The 20268-nt window shown below is 50.2% G+C and overlaps 1 protein-coding gene across 4 annotated transcripts; it reads right to left on the bottom strand.

The window, feature by feature from the left end:
- Positions 1 to 2997: 2997 nt before the first annotated feature.
- Positions 2998 to 17431, bottom strand: LOC132337379 (transient receptor potential cation channel subfamily V member 2-like). Of its 4 annotated transcripts, none has more exons than XM_059865899.1 (18): positions 17182 to 17431; positions 16847 to 17006; positions 16485 to 16602; positions 15407 to 15701; positions 14177 to 14310; positions 13344 to 13496; positions 12766 to 12906; positions 11521 to 11819; positions 10571 to 10747; positions 9976 to 10134; positions 9720 to 9815; positions 9193 to 9263; positions 8756 to 8921; positions 8025 to 8091; positions 6910 to 7217; positions 5253 to 5371; positions 4734 to 4828; positions 2998 to 4007 (listed from the first exon to the last, which is right to left on the bottom strand). In XM_059865899.1, exons 4-18 carry the CDS (start codon positions 15643 to 15645, stop codon positions 3877 to 3879), a joined length of 2355 nt encoding a protein of 784 aa, XP_059721882.1. In that variant the 5' UTR covers positions 15646 to 15701; positions 16485 to 16602; positions 16847 to 17006; positions 17182 to 17431; the 3' UTR covers positions 2998 to 3876. The 4 variants fall into 4 exon arrangements, with proteins under 4 accessions (XP_059721882.1, XP_059721883.1, XP_059721884.1 ...); XM_059865900.1 differs by lacking the exon at positions 17182 to 17431 and adding an exon at positions 15956 to 16162 and having other exon boundaries at positions 16847 to 17174; XM_059865902.1 differs by lacking the exon at positions 17182 to 17431 and having other exon boundaries at positions 3864 to 4047; positions 16847 to 17174.
- Between the last annotated feature and the right edge of the window lie 2837 nt (positions 17432 to 20268).

The raw sequence follows: 20268 nt of genomic DNA, 5'->3' as shown, positions 1-20268 counted from the left end.
TTGCACCTCTGTCTCCAGGCAATGCACTGAACCCTTCCCTCTTCCCTCAACCTGCACCCAGCAGCTCCAGCAAGGGGAGCATCTGTCAGCCCAGCAGGCTGCACACCCATGGGCACAGCTCAGATCCCAAATAAAACCCAACCTGTGCTCCAGAAGGAGCCAAGCAGCCCTGTCCCTGGAATTGTCTATATATAGCTTGGGGAATTAGTGTCCTTTGCAGCAGGAAGGGCAATTTTTAGAATAAAACATCACATATCTACTTATATGTGGATTGGTTCCTATTATTTATTTTATTCCAGCCATCCTCAGGGACAGATCCTATAACCAGTTTAGCAGCAGCAAAATCATTATTCAACAATCTGACAGCAGAAAAAGGAATAGCACAGCTGGCAACCTCCCTCCCTGACCCATGAGAGTGGAACAGAAATACAGCCCAGCCCAGTTAGCTGAACTTTTCCCCACTCTTTTTCCAAATTCCATGATTCCTTCCAATGTATTTGCTGCAGAGGTAAAGCACTGCAAGCTTGGGATGAACAAAAGGAAATGGCTCTGGCACTCTGCAGATTCATTCTTGTCCTAATGGATGAAGGTTTTCATCATCCAGAGGATTCCAAAATAGCAGAATTATTTTTTTCTGCAATGATGGAGTCCCTGACTTTAGTGTTGGAGATGTGAACAGCAACAAAACCAACACTGCCAGCTGGGGATGGCTCTTCTGCCCAGTGAAATGGAGACACGGTTCTCTTTGCCCAGAAAATCTAAATTTTCCAAGGATTCTCAGGAAAGAGTGCAACAAACCCCACAGGCACTTTCCAGCTGCCTCCAGCTCTCCTCTCTGTGTGTTCAACATTTGACAGCCATCCTCACAGAGCAGAAGTGCTGTAACACTCCACATGCCTCAAATCTCAGCTGAAAAAAAACATTATGGCAAAAGAGGAAGCAAGAAAAACCCCTTTGCACTCAGATTTAGCACCAGGTCTGTTCCACCTCCAAAGCAGCCACAGCCACATTTTCTGAGCCTTTGCCTGCTCCTGCCTAGCCCCAGGTTTGGGGTTTTTTGTGCTGCAGAAGCAGATGTGAGGTTGCAAAGTGCAAGTTTTCTTTTCAAATTGTTTTTTTCCCCCCATTTTAATTTTTGTTTTAGTCCCAGAGCAAGAAATGAAATTTCTTGAGCACAGCAAAGCCCAAAAAGTGAGAGGCAGCCCCAGGAAGAATCCAGCTGCAAACTCCACCAGCTGCAGCCCTTCAGCCCCAGCCCTGGGCAGCTCCTGGGACTTACAGACAGCATCTGGTCTTTGTCCAGCCCCGGGGCTGTCACATTTCAAAGGCTCCCTCTGCGAGCTCCAGAGGCAATGGAAAATATGCTCAGTTGCAAGTGGGGTCACAGGGAGATGGAGAGGGAGGAACCAGCTCGTGGATACAGCTCCCTGTGCTGGCTCCAGCTTCAGAGCAGCCTCTGGAAAAACAGGGGGGGAAACTCCCCAAAATGTGCAGAGCATCTGAAGAACAAGGAAGGTTTGATTCCACCTCTGCCCCTGAGGAAAACAGGGAATTGGGAACCATACAGAGCAGAGATGGAGTTGGTTTTTTAAAGGAAAATTGAAGAGAGCTCAGAGCCTTCCACAGAGGGCACAGGGAGCAAGGAGCAGGCAGAGTGGGCTGGGGTAAAGGAGGGCTCTGGGTGCCCAAGGTTCATCTCTCACCTGCCAGGAGCTGAGGAACTCTGGCCAAAGCACATCCAGGGGGTTGGAACAGCCCTGGAGCTGCACTGGGAGCTGCTGGTGTCTTTCCATGGCAGGGCTGGGCCCCCAGGGCCTCTGTGCCTCTTACAGAGGAGAGAAACTGCAGCTGTGCCTCCACTGCCACTGGTGAGAGGTGTTCTTGTTTAGCCAGAGCCCTGCAAAACCTCTCCTGTGCACAGGAAAGGTTCTCAGGGGGGTTTACCTGCCAGGGGGAGAGGACAGCTCACCTGTTGAGAAGTTCTTGTGTGAATGACTGAAGGGTTTCCTGACAAAACATTGGCATCTGTGAAGAGTGGACCCCAAAACTCTCTGGGGCCTCTTAACCACCATCCTTCATCCAGGAGACTGCTGGGCTGGGGTGGGACTGGGAAGCTCTGGGGATGCCAAAGCCCTGCCTCACAGCAGAACATTTCTGGTGCAGAAGATAAATGAGCACTGCCAGGCTTAAAAAGAGAAGCAGGTCCAAGGAAGGGCTGAAGAGGAAGGTGATGCTGAAAGCTGTCAGTGCCCACAGCCTCCCCAACCTACCAGCAAGGTTATTTATTGAGAGCCCAGCCAGGGATGGCAGATCTGATCCTGCCTTTCTTTACAATCTCCAAGTGTCCCTGCCACAGCAAAGCCCCAAGCACAGCAATAGATTTATCATAGGCCAGATGAGCACCTTGCCAGATCTTGGGAACACTTAGGACAAAGCCATAGATGGAAAAAGCAGCTGAAGGCTTCACAAAGCAAGAAAACAACAGAAGGTGGAGCAAGAAAAGTCAGTTCCCACTCAGAGTCCCAGAGCAGTGAGGCTGGAGGGGGAATTGCCCAGCACAGGGGGAAGAACCCATGGAAGGGCAGGGAATAAGTTTTAAAACAAAATGTTGCTGCCTGTCACGTGCATGCAGTGAGAATGAAGGTGATGGTCTCCAAAAGGAAAACCTGCAAGGCTCTGTCTGAGAGTGGAACTGGGACAGGTCTCAGGTTGCATGGTTTATCTCACTGAAGGGAAGGTGCTGCCAGCCCTTGTGAGCTGCAGCTTTCCTGGGATTCTCACCAACCTTTCCCTGGACTGGAAGGTGCACCCAGGGCAGCACCAGCTGCTCCAGGCTCAGAAGTGGCTGCACAAAGTGACATGGGGCCATGAAAAACAAGAGTTAACTCCCACAGCAGCAATCAGGAATCTGACAAGAACTTACAGTCCACCCTGATAACACCTTCTCTCCCTTGCTGAGAAAGGCAGAAGCTCGAAAAGTGCATCCAAAAATGAACATTTTCAATGAAGTACACTTGCTGTATTGTTTACAGAAATTTTACATGTCATTACTGTTAAATAGAGTGAAAAGTGAGACAGCTCATTTTTATCTCTTCTCCCACAGAGTTTACAGCAGGCTGCAAACCACAAAAAGGAACAAGGTCCTTGCAGACATTTGCAGCAAGACAGGATGCCCATCATGAGTAACAGGAAGCAAAAACCACACACAAAGTGTTGGCCCATCAGTCTCTCAGGGGCCACCAGCAGGATTCTGCTGCTGTTTATTACAGAGACAAAGCAACCATCAAAGTCCCAGAAATCCACCAGTGAAATTTCAGGTCCAGGAAATCCACACCACTTCCTGTGATTTTAGGGAAACTTGCAAAGAATTTCACTCTGGAAGTGTGAAATGGGGATCCTGATGTGGATTAACCATGGAGCCCTGCAGGTGCTGCACAGGGTGAGAGTTTGTGCACTCCCATCTCACACCAGCACAGAGACAACTCCACCCTCAGCAGCTTTTAGGACTCTACAACATTTTTTATTCCAAAGCACTTCAGTGCAGTCCTTTGAGACAGGAGAACAGGCTGGGCCATCCTCTGCCAGGTGATTCCTTGGGCATGATCCATGGGCATCATCCCTGCACAGCTCAGAGAGCTGTTCTGGGATCTGGGATCTTTAGGAATAGTAACAAGAAAGTGTCAGGCAAAGAAAAGTCGAGTAAAACCAGTTTCTTCAGAGGAAATGAATCATTAAAGTGCATGACAACACTGAAAGCCACAGGCTGAGCCACAGCCCTCCACGAAAAGCACTTTGCTGCTGACAGTGCCTTCAGCTCTCCCAGCTGCTGGGGGAAGAACAACTCCTCTGAAGATGGAGGCAGGTTCAGAAAAGCTCTCAGAGCTCCCTGGGCTGTCTGTGCAGAGGAACCATCTCTGTGCCTGGTGCCTGGGGCTGCAGCAGGGCCAGCTCCTCTGGGGCAGCTGCTCGGGGCGGTTTCTGTGCTGGTCTCCAGGAGCTGCTGGTGTCTGCAGCAGGGACACAGAGCAGCCCCTCATCAGCAGGAAGCTGACAAAGGGACCCAGCTTTAGAAGGGTGAAGGCTCAGGGAACACCCAACACACACCACAGAATGTTTTAAGCACTGCAAGCTCCCCAGTTCTGGAAAATTGGCACCCAGGAGGGATCTACTCTGGGGGTTGTGCCCAGATCCACTGGAGCTCCTGGCCAGGCTCTGCCAGGCTGAGCAAGATCTTCCTAACAGGGAAACAGCTCTGATTTCCACAGAGTTCCTTCCCAGCTCTACCAAGGGAAGCAAACAAAGGTCTCAGGCAGATTCTGACAGCATTGCCAGAGTTAATGCCCAAATTCAGGCTCTGAAAGCCATGAGATTTTAACATCTGCAGGATGAATATGAGCCTAAATTTTACCTTTCCTAGGAAAAGCATCACATATTTGGGCTACTGAGCCAAAAACAAGAGCAGCCCTTGCTTTTCCTCAGCAGCATTTCCTGCCCATTTCTCCCAGAGCTGAATAGGAATGGCATCTCCTTCATCCCCAGTTTGTTCCCAAACTCTGGCCAGCCCCAGAGCTACACTAAATCTTTATTTTCTCAGCTCACAAGGGATGCTGCTTGGGGAAGCAATTCCAAGCTGGCCTGCCTGGAATGCCAAAGACATAACAACATGCCAAGAGCATTTTGCTGAGCAGGAAGCTGAAAGGAAACTGCAGACCTTTCTTCAATATTTAATTTACCTTCTGGATTTAGTTCTGAATCATAGGTGCTCCCAGGTTCTTCCTTCAGAACTCCCACATCCTTTGCCCAGTCTGTCCATTTAATTTCCTCTACTCTGGAGAGACAAAATGCAACAAGACACTGATGCCTGGAATGCAGCATCTCAAGCCAGATCCCATTGTTGTGCAGCCTCCCAGCCCAGCTCATCCTGCCAACACCACCCTGATGGTCTGGCTGCAGCAGCAGCACCTAACAGAGCTTTTTTATTTTTGAGCAAAGATCTTCCATATCCAAAGGGTAAAATATCTTTTCCCTCTGCATCTTGTCCACTGTTCTGTTTGGTTTCAAATTCTCCAGCTCAGGGAATGTTCTTAACACAAAGGTGGCAATGCTGGAGGATCAATTAATTCCCAAACCTCCCACAAATTTGGATGTAGCCAGGAGCGTGTGGATGATCAGTGCTGAAATTCCCTGTGCTGCTCCAGGCTGTGACCCCCCTGGAGCTGGAGTGTGAGGGGGGAATGGGGACTCTGCCTTACCTGAAACACCACCTCTCATCCTTCTTATTGAGCCCCACTGACATGAAGCAGCCAGATCTCCTCTTCCCCCCCTGGCGCCACAGCCAGGCCTTCTCTATTTCCAGGATTGCAATTGCCCTCTGAAAGAACAAAACCCACAAAGTCAGAGAGAAACCAGGGCACAGACAGAGCCCAGCCCTGCCCTGCCCCACTCAGAAACTCCTTGGGCTTGGAGAATCCCCAGGGAACCCAACCCCAAAATGCTCCTGAAGTGCAGCCCCAGGTTATCCCTGCAGAGAGCTGTAAATACACCTAAAAATGCACCTAAAGTTTAAGTCTAAATGCACCTAAAAATGCACTCCCAGGGTGACAAGTTCATGTGAAAGGCACACTAATGGCTGAGCTTAGGACAGACATGTGGCATTCCCATTTTCTGGGAAAATCCCTTCGCCCAGGATTTCTCTCCTGGGAAGCCTCAGAGAAAAAGGAGAACAATCATTATCTGATTTGCTTCTCCTGTGTTTTGCTCCTTTGGAATGTGTTTGGAGATTGTTTCATTGGATTCTGCTGTGAATTATTTTGACTCATTGGGCAGCTGGGGCCAAGCTGTGTCAGGGCACTGGAGAGAGTCACGAGTTTTCATTGTAATCTTATTTATTGATTCATTATTTCATATTATCATTATATTAGCCTTCTGTAAGTATCCTTTCTGTATTCTTTAGTATAGAATTCTATATTACAGTATAGTTTAGTATTCTGTATTATATATTTAGTATTAGTTAATATAATATAGTAGCATAAAATAATAAATCAGCCTTCTGAGAACATGGAGTCAGACTCATCATTCCTCCCTGCCACGAGGGCACCCCACAAATACAATGTGGGCTGAAGAGTGAAAAAAACAAACAGGATGGGACTTGATGGGCTAAAGCTGGGATGGGACAATGAACTGCAAGGTGCAAATGGAGCAGAACTTAATAAAAATGAGAGACCCTGTAACCTTGTGTCCATTTTGGGACCATTTGGGTTCATCTTGGGCTCATTTTGGGACCATTTTGGTTCATCTTGGGTGCAGCCCTGGCTGGGCTCTGGTGCTGCCCAAGGTGCACCCATGGAGGAGATCCTATGAATAAATCTCTGCTTTATTCCTTAGCTCTGTCCAGTCTCTGTTCTAGCTCAGCCTTCCCAAGGCATCAGGGTAAGGGCATCAGAGAGGAGCCATGCAGAGCTTTGCTGGGCTCCAGGGCCTGCTGGGGCAGCTTTGTTTGGAGGTAATTGAGTTGCAGCTCTAAAGAGACATTTCCTGTCCTCCTTAGAGAGGGCTGAAGGAGCTGAGTGAGGCTGCAGTGCCACAAACAGATTGCTTTGGCTCCCCCAGACCCAGCTTGGCTGAGCTGGACCCAGCTGGTCTGTGCAGCACAGCTGGGACACATCAGCCTCCTGCTGAGCTGGGACCACCTGGTTACACATCAGGGTCGGGCTCAGAGCACACCTGAGGTGAGCTCAGGGGCCAGGCTGACACTTTTTCCTCTGGGGCTCAGCTCTGAGCAGCTGCTGTGTTTTCCTGGGGCTGCAAGGAGCTCCCAGCTGGGTGACCAGGGTGGGGACACATCCCAGCCTCCCTGGCTGTGGCTGGCAGTGGCACCTGTGACCCCCCCAGCAGGGCCCTGGGCCTCACCTGCAGCTTCCAGACGCTCTTGCTGTAGCCAGAAATATCCGTGACAGTCTCGCTCATGAGGGCAATCAGCATGTTCAGCAGCAGGATGTAGGTGAGGATCACAAACAGCAGCAGCAGCAGCATGACAAAGTACCTGAACCTGGCGTGCTCCTGGAAATCCAGGTCCCCCATGCCGATGGTGATCTTGAAGAGCTCCAGGGAGACGCTGAGCAGCCCCCCGTACATGGCGTGGCTGCCCGAGCTCTCCAGGGGAGCCAGGGACTTGTTCTGGGACACCGAGGGGGCATCGCCCATCAGCGTCACCAGGGCTGGGGGAAAAGCACAGCCTGAGAGCTCAGGACAGGGAACTGTGCAGCCCAGCCCACACAGAGCTCAGAGAGGGCTCTGCTGCCTTGGGATTGCAGGGCTTACCCCAGAACCTCGGCTCCCTCCCCTGATAATTCCCTCCCAGGTGTGTCAGTCACCTCTCCCTTCCCCTCCCAGCACTGTCTCTCAGTCCTGGCATTCCAGAAGGGCTCGAGTGATTGGGAAGACTCAAAGGATGCCCTCTACCCCTGGGGGAGCACTGGGCCATCCAGGTGTCCTTTGTCCTTTGAGACCTCCCCTCCTGTACCTGGCTGGTGGCTCCCTACCCCTTCCCTCCCCTCTCCTTGGGGTTAAAAGGAACAGCAACCACAGGGTTTAGGAGTGCTGCTGGAGCTGTTGCTGGGTTCAGAGGCTGTGGGCCAGAATAAAGCTCTGGATCCAAACCCTCCATCAGAACCAACTCCTTTCCTTCCCCATCGCCTTAAAGCTTCTCCAGCACAGGCAAACCAAAGAGCAGACCCTGTTATGGGGGGAAGCTCCATCCCACCACCACCAGAGCCCCTGCACGCCTGGACTTGTCTCCAAGCACCCAGCTGCAGCATCCAGCCAGCCAAAAGTGTCTCTGGGGTGAAAAACCACACACCCAGCCAGCCAAAAGTGTCTCTGAGGTGAAAACACCACACACCCAGCCAGCCAAAAGTGTCTCTGGGGTGAAACACCACAGTTGCCCCTATTTGGTTCAGCACCAAGGGCCATAAAGCTCAGGCACGTCCTGTCCAGCTGTGCTGGTAAATATTCCAACAGCTCACCTGCAGCAAAGCCAAAGAGGAAGATCATGTAGACCAGGAGGAAACGCAGCAGGTCTCTCATGATGGTCTGAAACGCAAACCAGGGGAAGTGCTGTGCTTTATCTCACATGAAATCACCAGGATGATCTCACACACCACAAACCAGCCCTCAGGAGCACTGGCAGCAAGGTTTCCACCTTGTATCCAGTGTAAAATACTGCTAATATGTGTTAAATTACTTCCACAGGTAAATAATATCATTGGCAGGTTAATCTGACAGTGCCATGAACTTCTTTTTTGCTCAGCTAGTATGAACAGTTCTCTGAAACAAATAAATATCCTGTTGGCTCCCCTCTATGGCTGTCTCCAAACTGTTCCAACACACACCCCTCTCCTTTCCACCTCCACTGGCTTTTGCACAAATGGTGACCAGAATTCTTCCCTGGCACCTCCTGCTTTGCCTTTCCAGTCCCAGGTTCCTCTATGGATCTGGAAACCCCTCTGAGGCCCAGCTGAGCATCTCCAGGGAGCCCACAGTGGTTCCAGGGCTGTTTGGAGCTGGATTTTGGCACTCAGGTGCCAGCTGTGGCCAGCTGGGATGTCCAGCGGTGCCAAACGAGTGATTTGCTGCAGCTGCAGATGAAAACACTGACCCAACCTCACTCTGCAGCACCTGTGCTCCCACAGGACACCAGCCCCAGCTCCTGCCAGCCCACAGCCTGTCCCTGCAGGGGGTTTTGGCCAGCTCTGACCTTCTGGATCATGACGCTGTAGATGCCGGTGCGCTGGAAGCCGCGGGTGTAGTAGAGGGTGTTCACCCAGCCCAGGAGCAGGGAGAACACCATCACTGCCACGTAGTTCTCTGAGCTGGCTCCATACAGCACTGCTGACAGCAGCAGGGAGAAGGCCTGGATGAAGCTGGAGAGGAAACAAAAGGAAGTGGCCGTGGCTCACCTCGGCAAGAAGGGCCCTTGCAGATGTGCTCTGCAACGAAACACATCTGGGGAGGCTGAGAGGAGCACACAGAGCCCACCCAGGGACACAAACAGGCTCAGGACAAGAGCAGCAGCAGGGCTGCAAAGAGAGGGGCAGAGGATCTGGTTTTCTGCTCCCCAGCTCTGTGGCAGTGTTGGGGCAGCTCAGCTGCCCAAAGCAGCAGCTCCAAGCTGTGGCAGAGCCCAGGACTCACATCAGGATCTCGATGCAGCTGTCAGAGCACATGGTCTTCAGGGACTGGCGCCTCCTCCTCAGGTACAGGCTCTGGGGAGCAGAATCAAGGCAGCATTCATCAGAGCCAGGCCATGTGAGAGGCAGCCCTGCCCTGCCCCAGGCTAAGCTGTGCTCCACGTGCTCCTCCTTTCATCTCCAAGATCCCCAGTTTCATCCCTCTCAGATGAAAAAAGCTTTTATTTATAAAGGGCAAGGATAAACAAGGGCTGAATCACGGCTCAGCCCAATGTCTTTATTAATAGCCTGCATTAAATGCCAGGGGTGCATTTTAATGCCATAAATCACAGAAGTCTCTCAGAATTATTTGCTATTGTGGAACTGTGATCCCCCTTGCCCAGCAACCTGGCTTGTGCTGCCCCTGTCAGATCACAGTGAGTATCCCAGAGCAGGATTCCCTCCTGGTGTCAGGAGAACAGATCCTGCTGCTCCATGTTGTTCCCTTTTCCCCCCTGTTTTACCATGGAACCAGACAAGAGATCTCCCTACCTGAGCAAAGATCAGATAAATGCCTCCTAACAAGATAATGATCAGTCCAGAGACCCACAGGAAGCCTCCAGCTGTGAACTCCACTGGGAAGGAAGGCTGCAAGACAAAACCAGAACCACCCAAAGCAGTGAAAATGGGCAGAGGCAGTGATGCCAACCACCCACAACTTTTAAACTCTGCTCCATCCATCCATCCATCCATCCATCCATCCATCCATCCATCCATCCATCCATCCAGACAAAAAGGCTGGACCTACCTTCACCCTTAAGGGCTGATAGTATGCAATGGCTGTGAAGATGATCATGAATGACAGGTAGGAGACAAAGCTGAAGTAGAACCTCTTGGAAGCAAAGGTTTCCCATTTTTGCTGAAGCAGTTTGTTCAGTGGCTCCAAAACCACCATCTTGTACCGGTTCTGTGGGGAAAGAGGGAACCAAAATGCTCCTGTGAGCCAGCAGGAATGGGAATTCACCTGAGGGTGGTCTTTCCAAGGGCTGGAGCTGGGTGGATTCAACTGGGGAGACCTTAAGGGGTTATTTGGTGTGAAAGATAACTATTGCATAGAAGTCACTTCATCAAGGTATTTGAACAAACCGAGGCTTAAGACAACCAAAGGATCAAAATTTCTCTCTAATTATGGATGGTCAGAGCCATGCCAAGCAGCCTCCAAACAACAAAACCTGCAAACATTCCCACAAATCACTCTCTTTTCAGAGAAACCATCACCTGAAGGCCCACATGAACTTGAAATGCCACGATTTCAATTTAATGCCACAATAAATATCCTGTTGGCTCCCCACTATGAAAAAAGGAGAGAAAAAGCTGTGTTGGAGCTGTGCTGAGAGGCTCACCGGGGTGTCACTGCTGTAGGCCAGGATCTCCAGCACAGAGTTCTCCTCGAAGCTGTCCAGGGAGGACAGGTCATAGAGGGACACGTGGATGGGGCCGTAGGTCCACTCGGTGAACTTGCGGGACAGGTGCCGGTACAGGGGCTCCTGGATCTCCCTCTGGATGATGTGCCTGAAGATCTGACACAAACACAACCCTGTTCCTGGGCTGCAGCTGCAGCAGGACACCCAAAGCAGCACAGCTGGGGCTCATCCAGCACTGGCTCTGGCTAAAAGCAGGGAAACAACCAAATCTGGCTGCCCAGGGAGCAGGGACAGGGCAGGGACAGCAGGGACAGCTGAGGCTCTGCAGGACACAGCTGGGTGGCTTGGGGGTGCCCTCCTTTGTGGTCACCTGTGCCACTGCCCCTGCCAGCAGCATCAGCACGGGTTGGGTACGAGAAGCTCCAAGCACAAAACCCACTGGACACCAACCAGGGGTGCAAATCCCTCCATCCCTGCTGGACACCAACCAGGGTGCAAATCCCTCCATCCCTGCTGGACACCAACCAGGGTGCAAATCCCTCCATCCCTGCTCCTCACCAACCAGGGGTGCAAATCCCTCCATCCCTGCTCCTCACCAACCAGGGGTGCAAATCCCTCCATCCCTGCTCCTCACCAACCAGGGGTGCAAATCCCCCCATCCCTGCTGGACACCAGCCAGGGGTGCAAATCCCTCCATCCCTGCTGACACCAACCAGGGGTGGAAATCCCAACACCCCCGCTGGACACCAGCCAGGGGTGCAAATCCCTCCATCCCTGCTCCTCACCAACCAGGGGTGCAAATCCCTCCATCCCTGCTGGACACCAACCAGGGTGCAAATCCCTCCATCCCTGCTGGACACCAGCCAGGGGTGCAAATCCCACCACCCCTGCTCCTCAGCACCCCAGGGCTCCCCTCTGGCTGTCCCCACCTCCACTTTGCCTGTCTTGGCAGCCAGCTGCAGGGGGTTTAGGCCATCATAGTTGACAATCTCCTCCAGTTTGCAGGTGGGGTCCAGCTTCACGCCCGCCTTGAGGATCTCCACGTAGGTGCTGCTGACAAACTTGGTGTTCTCCTCGGTGTCATCTGCAATCATCACCAGGGCGTGCAGCACCGTGTTGCCCTGGGTGTCCTGCTCCTGCAGCCTGGCTTTCTGGTGGGGGTTGTTCAGGAGGTAATCCACCACATCCAGCTGGTTGGTGCAGGCAGCCAAGGAGAGGGGGAGCTCACCTGAGGAGATCAGGACACAGCATTTGGAGGGAAAGCAGGAAGGGCTGAAAGAGGATTCAAGAAAGGGGAGAAAAGCAATCCTAGAAAAATATGTTAAATATGTAAAAATATAAAATATATTAAAAATATTTTAAAATATTTTTAAATGTATAAAAATACATTAAAATAATGTATAAAATATATTGAAATAATATATTAAAGTGTAAAAATATATGAAAATACTATATTAAAATTATTAAAATATATATAACTGTATACTAAAAATGTATAAGAATGTATTAAAATAATATATAAAATATATATAAATATACAAAAATATAGAAATATATCAAAGTATAAAAATATAAAAATATATTTTAAATGTATATAAAAATATATTAAAATAAGATATAATCATCTATTAAATATAAAAAATATTAAAATGTATTAAAGTTATAAAAATGTATTAAAATTATTTATTAAAATATATTAAAGTAATATAAAAAATATATAAAGTGTATAACTATATATTAAAATATAAAATTTATAAAAACATATAAATATATATTAAAATATATTAGAATACCCCAGAGTTTTATCACTGAAACACAGAACAGGTTCTGCCTCAGTGTCTCTGGATTCTGAAAGGGTTTTACAACAAACAATTACTCTATTTCTGGGGCAGCTGAAACACTTCCCCACCTCTCAAACTGATCTCTCCAATCTGAACTGGCCACGTGTTGGTGTTTGTCTGAAGCCACTCAGGATTAAGCACATAAAGCCAAGGATGGTGGAAATGCACAGTGAACACCCCAGGTTTGAAAGGATTCTGCCATTCCAATAACTCCAGGCCTTGGTTAAAGGGCACTGAAGATGGCACCAGAGGGGTGAACCCACCTGGAGTTAGTGGCATCACCCACAGCATGGCAATAAGAACTCCAGAGGAACAGGTTCCACAGGGACTCACCAAAATAAAAGTAAACTCCTTCCTTCTTCTTCCTGAAGAACTCCCCGTGGGCCCTGGCATGGACATCAGCTCCGTTCTCCACCAGCAGCTTCACCATCTCCAGGCTCCTCTTCTCGATGGCAATGTGCAGGGCAGTCTGGCCTGGGGCACAGCAAACCTGCCACTGAGTGCCACCCCAGGGGACAGCAGGGATGTCACAGGGATGGCTGCATCCCCAGGCTGGGCTTTAACGAGCCTCAAAACCCTCAGAAACTCAATCCCAGGGCAGGCAATTCCCCCTGGCTGGCACTGAGGTCCCAAAGAGCCACGGGAGGGTTGAGGCAGCCAAGCAGAGCTCATTCAACAACCACAGGCCTCTTCACTTTTACAAGTGCTTTTTATACTTTCCCAAGTAAATAATCTCACTCCTTGGGTTATTAAAAGCATCTATCATTTCTGCTTTACAGACCAAGGAGGGTATAACTCAAGGCTGGAGGAGATGCAGGAGCAGAATCAGAAACAAGAGCTGAGTGTGCTGGGTGTGACTGCCCCAGAACCTTTTTCCTTTCCCTGCTCATCTCACAGGAACCCTTCCTTACCTCTGTAGAAACAGTCAGAGCAGGACACGTTGACAAGTGGCCTGGGGTTCTGTGTCTTTTGGTCTATTTCCAGCAAGACTGGGATTGTGTCATTCTTCCCATTTTTTAAGTTCAGCAGGGCTTTCATCAAGCAGGTCTTCCCAGTCTTTGCATCTGGCAGGGAGAGAGGATTGAACGGGCTGTGGGTGTGCTCTGCACACAGCTGTAGTGCCTCATTCAGAGATCAAACAGAATCTTCATTTTAAAAGTTTTTATCAGTATTTTTAGCACCCCTAAGGCAAAAACCTCAAGATATATTCAATTAATGGCATTCTCTGGGGTGGTGTTCACAGGGGTCCCAGGATGAGGGAAGAGATGAGAATCTTGACTCCATGTTTCAGAAGGCTGATTTATTATTTTATGATGTATATTATATTAAAAGAAAATGATATATTAATACTATATGAAAGAAAGAGAAAGGATTTCATCAGAAGGTTATAAAGGAAGGAAAGGAATGATAATAAAATCTTGTGACTGACCAGAGAGTCTGAGACAGCTGGACTTTGATTGGCCATTAATTAAAACAGCCACATGAGACCAATCACAGATGCCCCTGGTGCATTCCACAGCAGCAGATAATTATTGTTTCCATTTCCTTTCTGAGGCCTCTCAGCTTCTCAGGAGAAAAGATCTCAGCAAAAGGATTTTTCATTAAATATGTCCGTGACAATTCTCCTACCTTGGGGCGAATATGAGGACAACTAAAGCAGAGGGAGGGCCGGAGAAAGCAAAGAGCCAGGAGCACATTCCCCTGCTGCCCGTGAACAAGAAACCACCCAGGAGCAGGGACCCACCTGTGTACTCGGAATTGGTGAGGAATTTGGAGTTCCTCCTTAGGTACTCCAGCAGACCCTGCAGAGCCTGGGGGCTGCCCCTGACCACGGCGCTGAACAGGCGCTCCCTGTCAAAGCGATTCGGGTCCTTCTGGCTGCGGGACAAGGGCGGAGGGTCAGGAATGCCGGGGGAAGGGGAAGAACGACCAGAGCTCGGGTTTAACGTTCTCAACCTCTCATCGTAATGAAATGGTTATAAAAATAGTCATGTAGTTAGAGTCATAAAAATTTGGGTAATTGGGATTTAGGACAATATGAGGCAATAGAAACAAAGAGTTATGGATGGTCTGGGTACCTTTTCTGGGCAAAATAAGCCCAAAAAAGGACCCACGGTAACAGAGGATTAACCCTTAAAAACAACAGCCTGTTGCATATTCATGCACCTCATACAAGATGCATAAATTCTATTTAAACAAAGGATTCTGTCTGATCAGTGTCAGCTTCTTAATTTTGACAGCATCTTCAGGGCTGAGCGAGGTGGGAAGAAGTTTCTTCTAACTATAATAATTATAATTATTATAATTATTATTATTACTACTACAATTATAATAAATTCTCTTTCTCTGAAAGATTTAGGTGTCCTGTGGCTGCTGTCTGGTGTGAATACTTTATTCCTTTCTTTAAAAAAATATCCCACACGCATAGTTTCTATTTTAACATAATGTGATAACCTAAAACTATATTTAACACGCTACTTAAAACAATTAATACAGCATCATTTTCTAACATAGCACATATAATATTCATTTTAATATTTGTGAAAAGCCAACCATAAAACACACATTTTTCACAGGAAGCTCTGGAGAGCAGGGCCAGGAACATACCACAAGCTCCAGTGGGACAGTGGAAGGAAGGAGGGAGAGGGAGGAGATTTTGTTGGGGGGGAAGAAAAACCCACATAAATGTTTTATTTTTAAGTCAAGGGAAAAATAGAGACAGTTATTTCCCAGAATTCTCCTAAGTGGCTGCTCTTTCCATCAGCTGGAGCTGTTCCCAGAGCCAGGCTGATGTGCAGCCCTGGCAGGGATCCAGAGCAGAGAGAGGAGCCCAGGATGGGGGCAGGACCAGGGTCAGGCCCATCCCTGGGGGGATTTGGGATGGACTTGGGAAAATCCACAGGCTCCCAGCAGGCAGGATCAGGGTGGAGCACCTGGACCAACCCAAATTGGTCAAACACCCCCAGTTACTCACTTGCTGACAAGTCCTGGCCGATAATTCAGGTTAACCTTGATTTTAGGGGCAAAGTCACTGCTCTCCTTCTGATAAGGAGTCTCCAAGGGCTGTGGCTCTCCTTTCCTTCCAGGTCCTGACCTCTCTTCCTTTTTGCTGGGGGCAGGTTTCTCTTCCTGGGTGCTGTCATCTGTTTCCAGCAGCCCTGTGAGCCTGTTCCTCTGAGCTGGGCCTGGCTGCCCGTTTGTGAACTTATCCATTGCCAGGAGAGATGGTCCTGCAGATCACCAAGAGGGTCTCTGTGGGGGCACTAAACCTGCAAGGGATGGGGAGAATCAACACAATTTCTTCACAAACCCCAAAGGTGTTTAGACACAAAGAAAGTTCCCAGGTTGACCACGGGTCCCTTGGGAGGGAGATTTGGTAAAACTCTGCATGCAGGAGGAGTATTTGAATAAAGGATCAGGGTCCTACGTGGGGTTCCAGTGGAGGAGAGGTTTAGAAGCAGTTCATGAAGCACAGGCAACTCATCTGCAGCACATCCGAGCCCCCTGTGTGGGATGACCTCACCTGTTGGCAGCAGCACAGGCTCCTGACATAAAAGGCAAGGAAAGTGGCTCTTCAGGAGTGTGAGATCGTTGCTCTTGTCTCAGTGCAACCAGCACTGGCACAGGCTGCTCACCAAGTGGCCAAGAAGATAAGGGTTCACTGGGGGCCCTCCTTGGAACAGGGATGAGCTTGCCCACAGTCCTGCTGGGAATCTTTCCAGGGAAACACCTGCACAAAGTGCCTGGCATTGCATCCCCGATGGACAAAATGATCTCCTCAATGTTTGGAGCTGCTGGTTGTCCATGTGAGCACAGAACTGGAGCTCCCAGCTGCAAGGCAAGCACACTGCCCCTGCCCAAGAGCAGCAGCACCAGCAGAGCCCCCAGCCAGCTCCCTTCTCCCATCTGAGGCTCCCTGAGCTCTCTTTTGGCTCTTTGGGGACATCTCTCCACATCCTCTGGGCACATCTCAGACCACACCCAGGGCACGGTGCCCAGGTCAGCGTTTCACAGGGTTTGAGAGGCAGAGCTGGAACATCACAGTCACCCACCTGCAGCAGAGCTCAGCTCAGCAGCTCCTCCTCATCGCCAGGCACTCCCTCCAAAGGGTTAACAGCTTTGCTCCCGAGAGAAACCTCCCTTGCTGGGGCTACAGCCCGACTCCATAGCCTGCACCAGCAAAGAGGGAAATGGACACAGCACGAGCATTTAGGCTGTGAAAAAACCACAGGTCTGCGAGGCCAACAGCCCCAAAACATCTCCGTGCAGCTCACGGCAAGGAGCCCAAGGCTGCTTCGGAGACAAACCGTGGTGATAACGCAGACACTCGGTTTAGTCTGCGCTCCAGTGACAAACATTCCTCCGCACACACCCTCTAATCCCTCTCGGCTTGCTTCCCTCCCAGAACACTTACTGGTGCATCTGCCGAATCCTTGAGGAGGGTATTTGCACTTCCAGAACAGTTTGCTCGTGCTTTTCTGTCTTCCTCTCCCCAAAATCATTCCTCAGCTGCAGTTTCCATCTCCCCACAGCGCTCAGAGTTATTTACTGTCAGTCTTGCACAGACAGAGCGCCTGGGTTAAAAGCAAGAGCAGAATGGTCCCATAAAGCAGGACCCGGGAGGGCTCCCCCCTCTCTGAGGGGCACAGGGAGCACTCTCTGCCCGCCAGCCCCACTGGCACTGCCCAAGAACCGAGCTCCTTCCCCTGAGCCCTCTCCCAGCCCTGCTCAGCAGAGCTCAGCACTCACCAGAAGTTGCTGCAAGCTCCACCCAAGAGCTGATCTGATGTGACGAGGAGTCCCCACGGGTCCTTCAGAGGGGAAACAACCTCCCAGCAGAAACCAAGCACCAAGAGGTGTTAACTGGCCTGAAGGCAGACCCAGAATTATCTCCATCCATGGGTGGGAAGCCATGCAGGGAAGCCCACGTTCATCTGGCAGCGGCACAGCGGGGAGATCCCGGCTGGTCCATGAGGGAATCCAAGGAACACCCCCAGACCCCTGGGGGAAGGAGCACCCCCAGAGCCCCGGGGGAAGGAGCACCCCCAGAATCTGTGGGAAGGAGCACCCCCAGACCCCTGGGGGAAAGAGCACCCCCAGAACCCCTGTGGGAAGGAGCACCCCCAGACCCCTGTGGGAAGGAGCACCCCCAGACCCCGGTGGGAAGGAGCACCCCCAGACCCCGGTGGGAAGGAGCACCCCCAGACCCCTGGGGGAAGGAGCACCCCCCAGACCCCTGTGGGAAGGAGCACCCCCAGAGCCCTGTGGGACGGAGCACACCCCCAGAACCTGTGGGAAGGAGCACCCCCAGACCCCTGGGGGAAGGAGCACCCCCAGACCCCTGGGGGAAGGAGCACCCCCAGACCCCTGGGGGAAGGAGCACCCCCAGACCCCTGTGGGAAGGAGCACCCCCAGAGCCCTGTGGGAAGGAGCACCCCCAGACCCCTGGGGGAAGGAGCACCCCCAGAGCCCGGTGGGAAGGAGCACCCCCAGAGCCCTGTGGTTCACCCAGCGTGTGGCTTTTGCAGAGTGAAGGAGGCTTGCACAGGAAATGACTGGCTGGATTTCTCAGTGAAGGGGAGAGCCAATGAGTGCAGTGCTCTTATATGGGAAAGCTGCTGCCTACTGCAAATTCAGAATGTTTAACCCCTGCCTGCACAGAGCCTCTGCCTCCCCCCACAGCCCCCTGAGCCCCCCGAGGCTGCCCAGGAGCAGCAGAAGTGCTGAGGCCAAGCTTGGTGTGGGAAGGCAGCTCTGCAGAGCCCCAGGGACACAGCCTGATGTGCCACCAAGAGCAGTGCCAGCTGCTCCTCGGGGCTCAGGGCAGTGCCCAGAGCAGCCCCAGGACAGCCCCAGGCTCTCAGGGCACTGGTGACTCCCTCTGCTCCAGGGTCTGGGTGTGCTCCAAAGGAGAAAAGTCGGGCAGAGGCTTCCCCTGGGAGCAGGGGTGAAGAGTTGGACTTGATGATCCTTGGAGGTCCCTTCCAACTCAGACTGTTCTGTGAAATCCAAGTGGATGTCCCACCCCAGCCCACAACTGACTGTCCTGGGGCCCACACACCCCAAAACTGCTCCTCTTTGCCCTCCCAGAGCAGAGGAAGGAGGGGACAGCGGGGTCAGGGTGACCCCAGCACTTTCCCCAGGGAATGCTGCTCCCACCTGAGCTCCTGATGCTCCACAAGCCTTTGATGTGCCCCAGAGCTCAGCTGGGAAATCTCAGGAATGAGCAAAAGGCTGAGGAGCCCTTCCCATGCCCGGCTCCCCAGCAGGGGCTGGTGATTCCTGGGATTTCCAGGAGGAATCCCCGAAGGGAGGTGGCCCAGAAGGACAGAGCAGGGCTGTCCCAGCAGGACACCCCGAGCTCTGGCTGTGCCTTCCTCCTTCCAAAGCTGCCCTGAGGCACAGCAGAGCCTGGAGCAGCCCTCACACCCTGCAGGGTGCTGTGCCACCTCCTCGGAACAGAGACTGTCCCAGCTGGCTGCAGCTCTGAGCACTGTGAGACCCCTCCCTGGAGATCCAGTCACTGGCACAGGGCCTTCCCCTCCTCGTGGCTGTGCAGAATATTTCAAGTTTACATCTCAAGATTCCTGTGTTCTCAAATGAAGCAGGCCCAGTGACTACACAAAGCTGCTTTGTTATCCGTGATGGATTCTTGATGATTAATTCAGAGCCAGAGAACAGCCTGTAAAGAAGAGATAAATGCAAGATCAGGTCTCATCTCTCCTCATTCCAGCCTTGCACTGAGCTAGCTCAGTTTGCTGCAGCTGTGTCACACTTTGTTTCCTGTGACACCAACAGGAGTTCAGCTCTCCCTTTTGGGTTTAAATCCTTCTGGGCTCCTCCTGCAGCTGCCCTGGGAGGGATCCCACCCCTCCAGCCCAGGGATGAGCTCAGCCCTCAGGAGTGCAGCCAGCAGCTCTGCCTGCACAGCTGCTCCTCACATCTGCAGGGAGGGAGGGGAATGTGCTGGGAAAGGAACCTCTGCCAGCCAGGAGCTCACCCGGGCACACAGAGCAGCCAGGAGGAAAGCAGCACCTGAACTCCACCTGCCCACCAGCCTGGGCCTCCCTCTGGCTTTTTGAGGCTTTTGTGGGAATGGCACAATTGCTTAATTTACCCATGAAATGTGTCTGGGTGTGTCCTGCCAGGAGAGACACGTCCTGTGGAAATCTGGGAAGGGAGAAGTCAAACTGCCCAGGGACATCTCAAGTCAAGAGTTATTCATTCAAATTATATAATATTATAATTTATTCATTATTAATAAACACGATCAAAAATATTGATATATAATCTTTATATAATATATTAATATAATTATATAGTATATATTATAATGTATAATATATATCTTATGTCTATTATATAATATATTGTATATATAATATATTTGATATAATATACAAATATATAATATAATATAATATATATTACATATTATATCAAATATATATTCTATTATATTATAGAAAATGTATATATTATACTATATAATATAATAATATCTATTATGTAATATATTATATCTATTATGTAATATATAATGGATATTATATATTATATATTATATGTTATGTATTATATATTATATGTTATATATTATATATATTTAGATATAAAATATGTTATCTATATTATAATTATAGATGAGTAAATCACAGCAGAAAAAGCAATGTCTGGAACCTGCTTAAGCAAAAGGAAGCATGAGGATGATGATGGTGTTTGGAAAAGATGCAACCAAGAATATTTCCTGAAATATATATTCTGTGTCCACCTAAGTTCCAGTTTTTACCAAATACTGTAAAACATCACAGTCCTATGATTGATACCATGTTTTCA

This window comes from Haemorhous mexicanus, chromosome 22, assembly GCF_027477595.1.
Source record: "Haemorhous mexicanus isolate bHaeMex1 chromosome 22, bHaeMex1.pri, whole genome shotgun sequence".
NCBI lineage: Eukaryota > Metazoa > Chordata > Aves > Passeriformes > Fringillidae > Haemorhous > Haemorhous mexicanus.
Note: the sequence above shows the minus strand (reverse complement) of the source record. Positions and strands in the feature narration are given on the sequence as shown.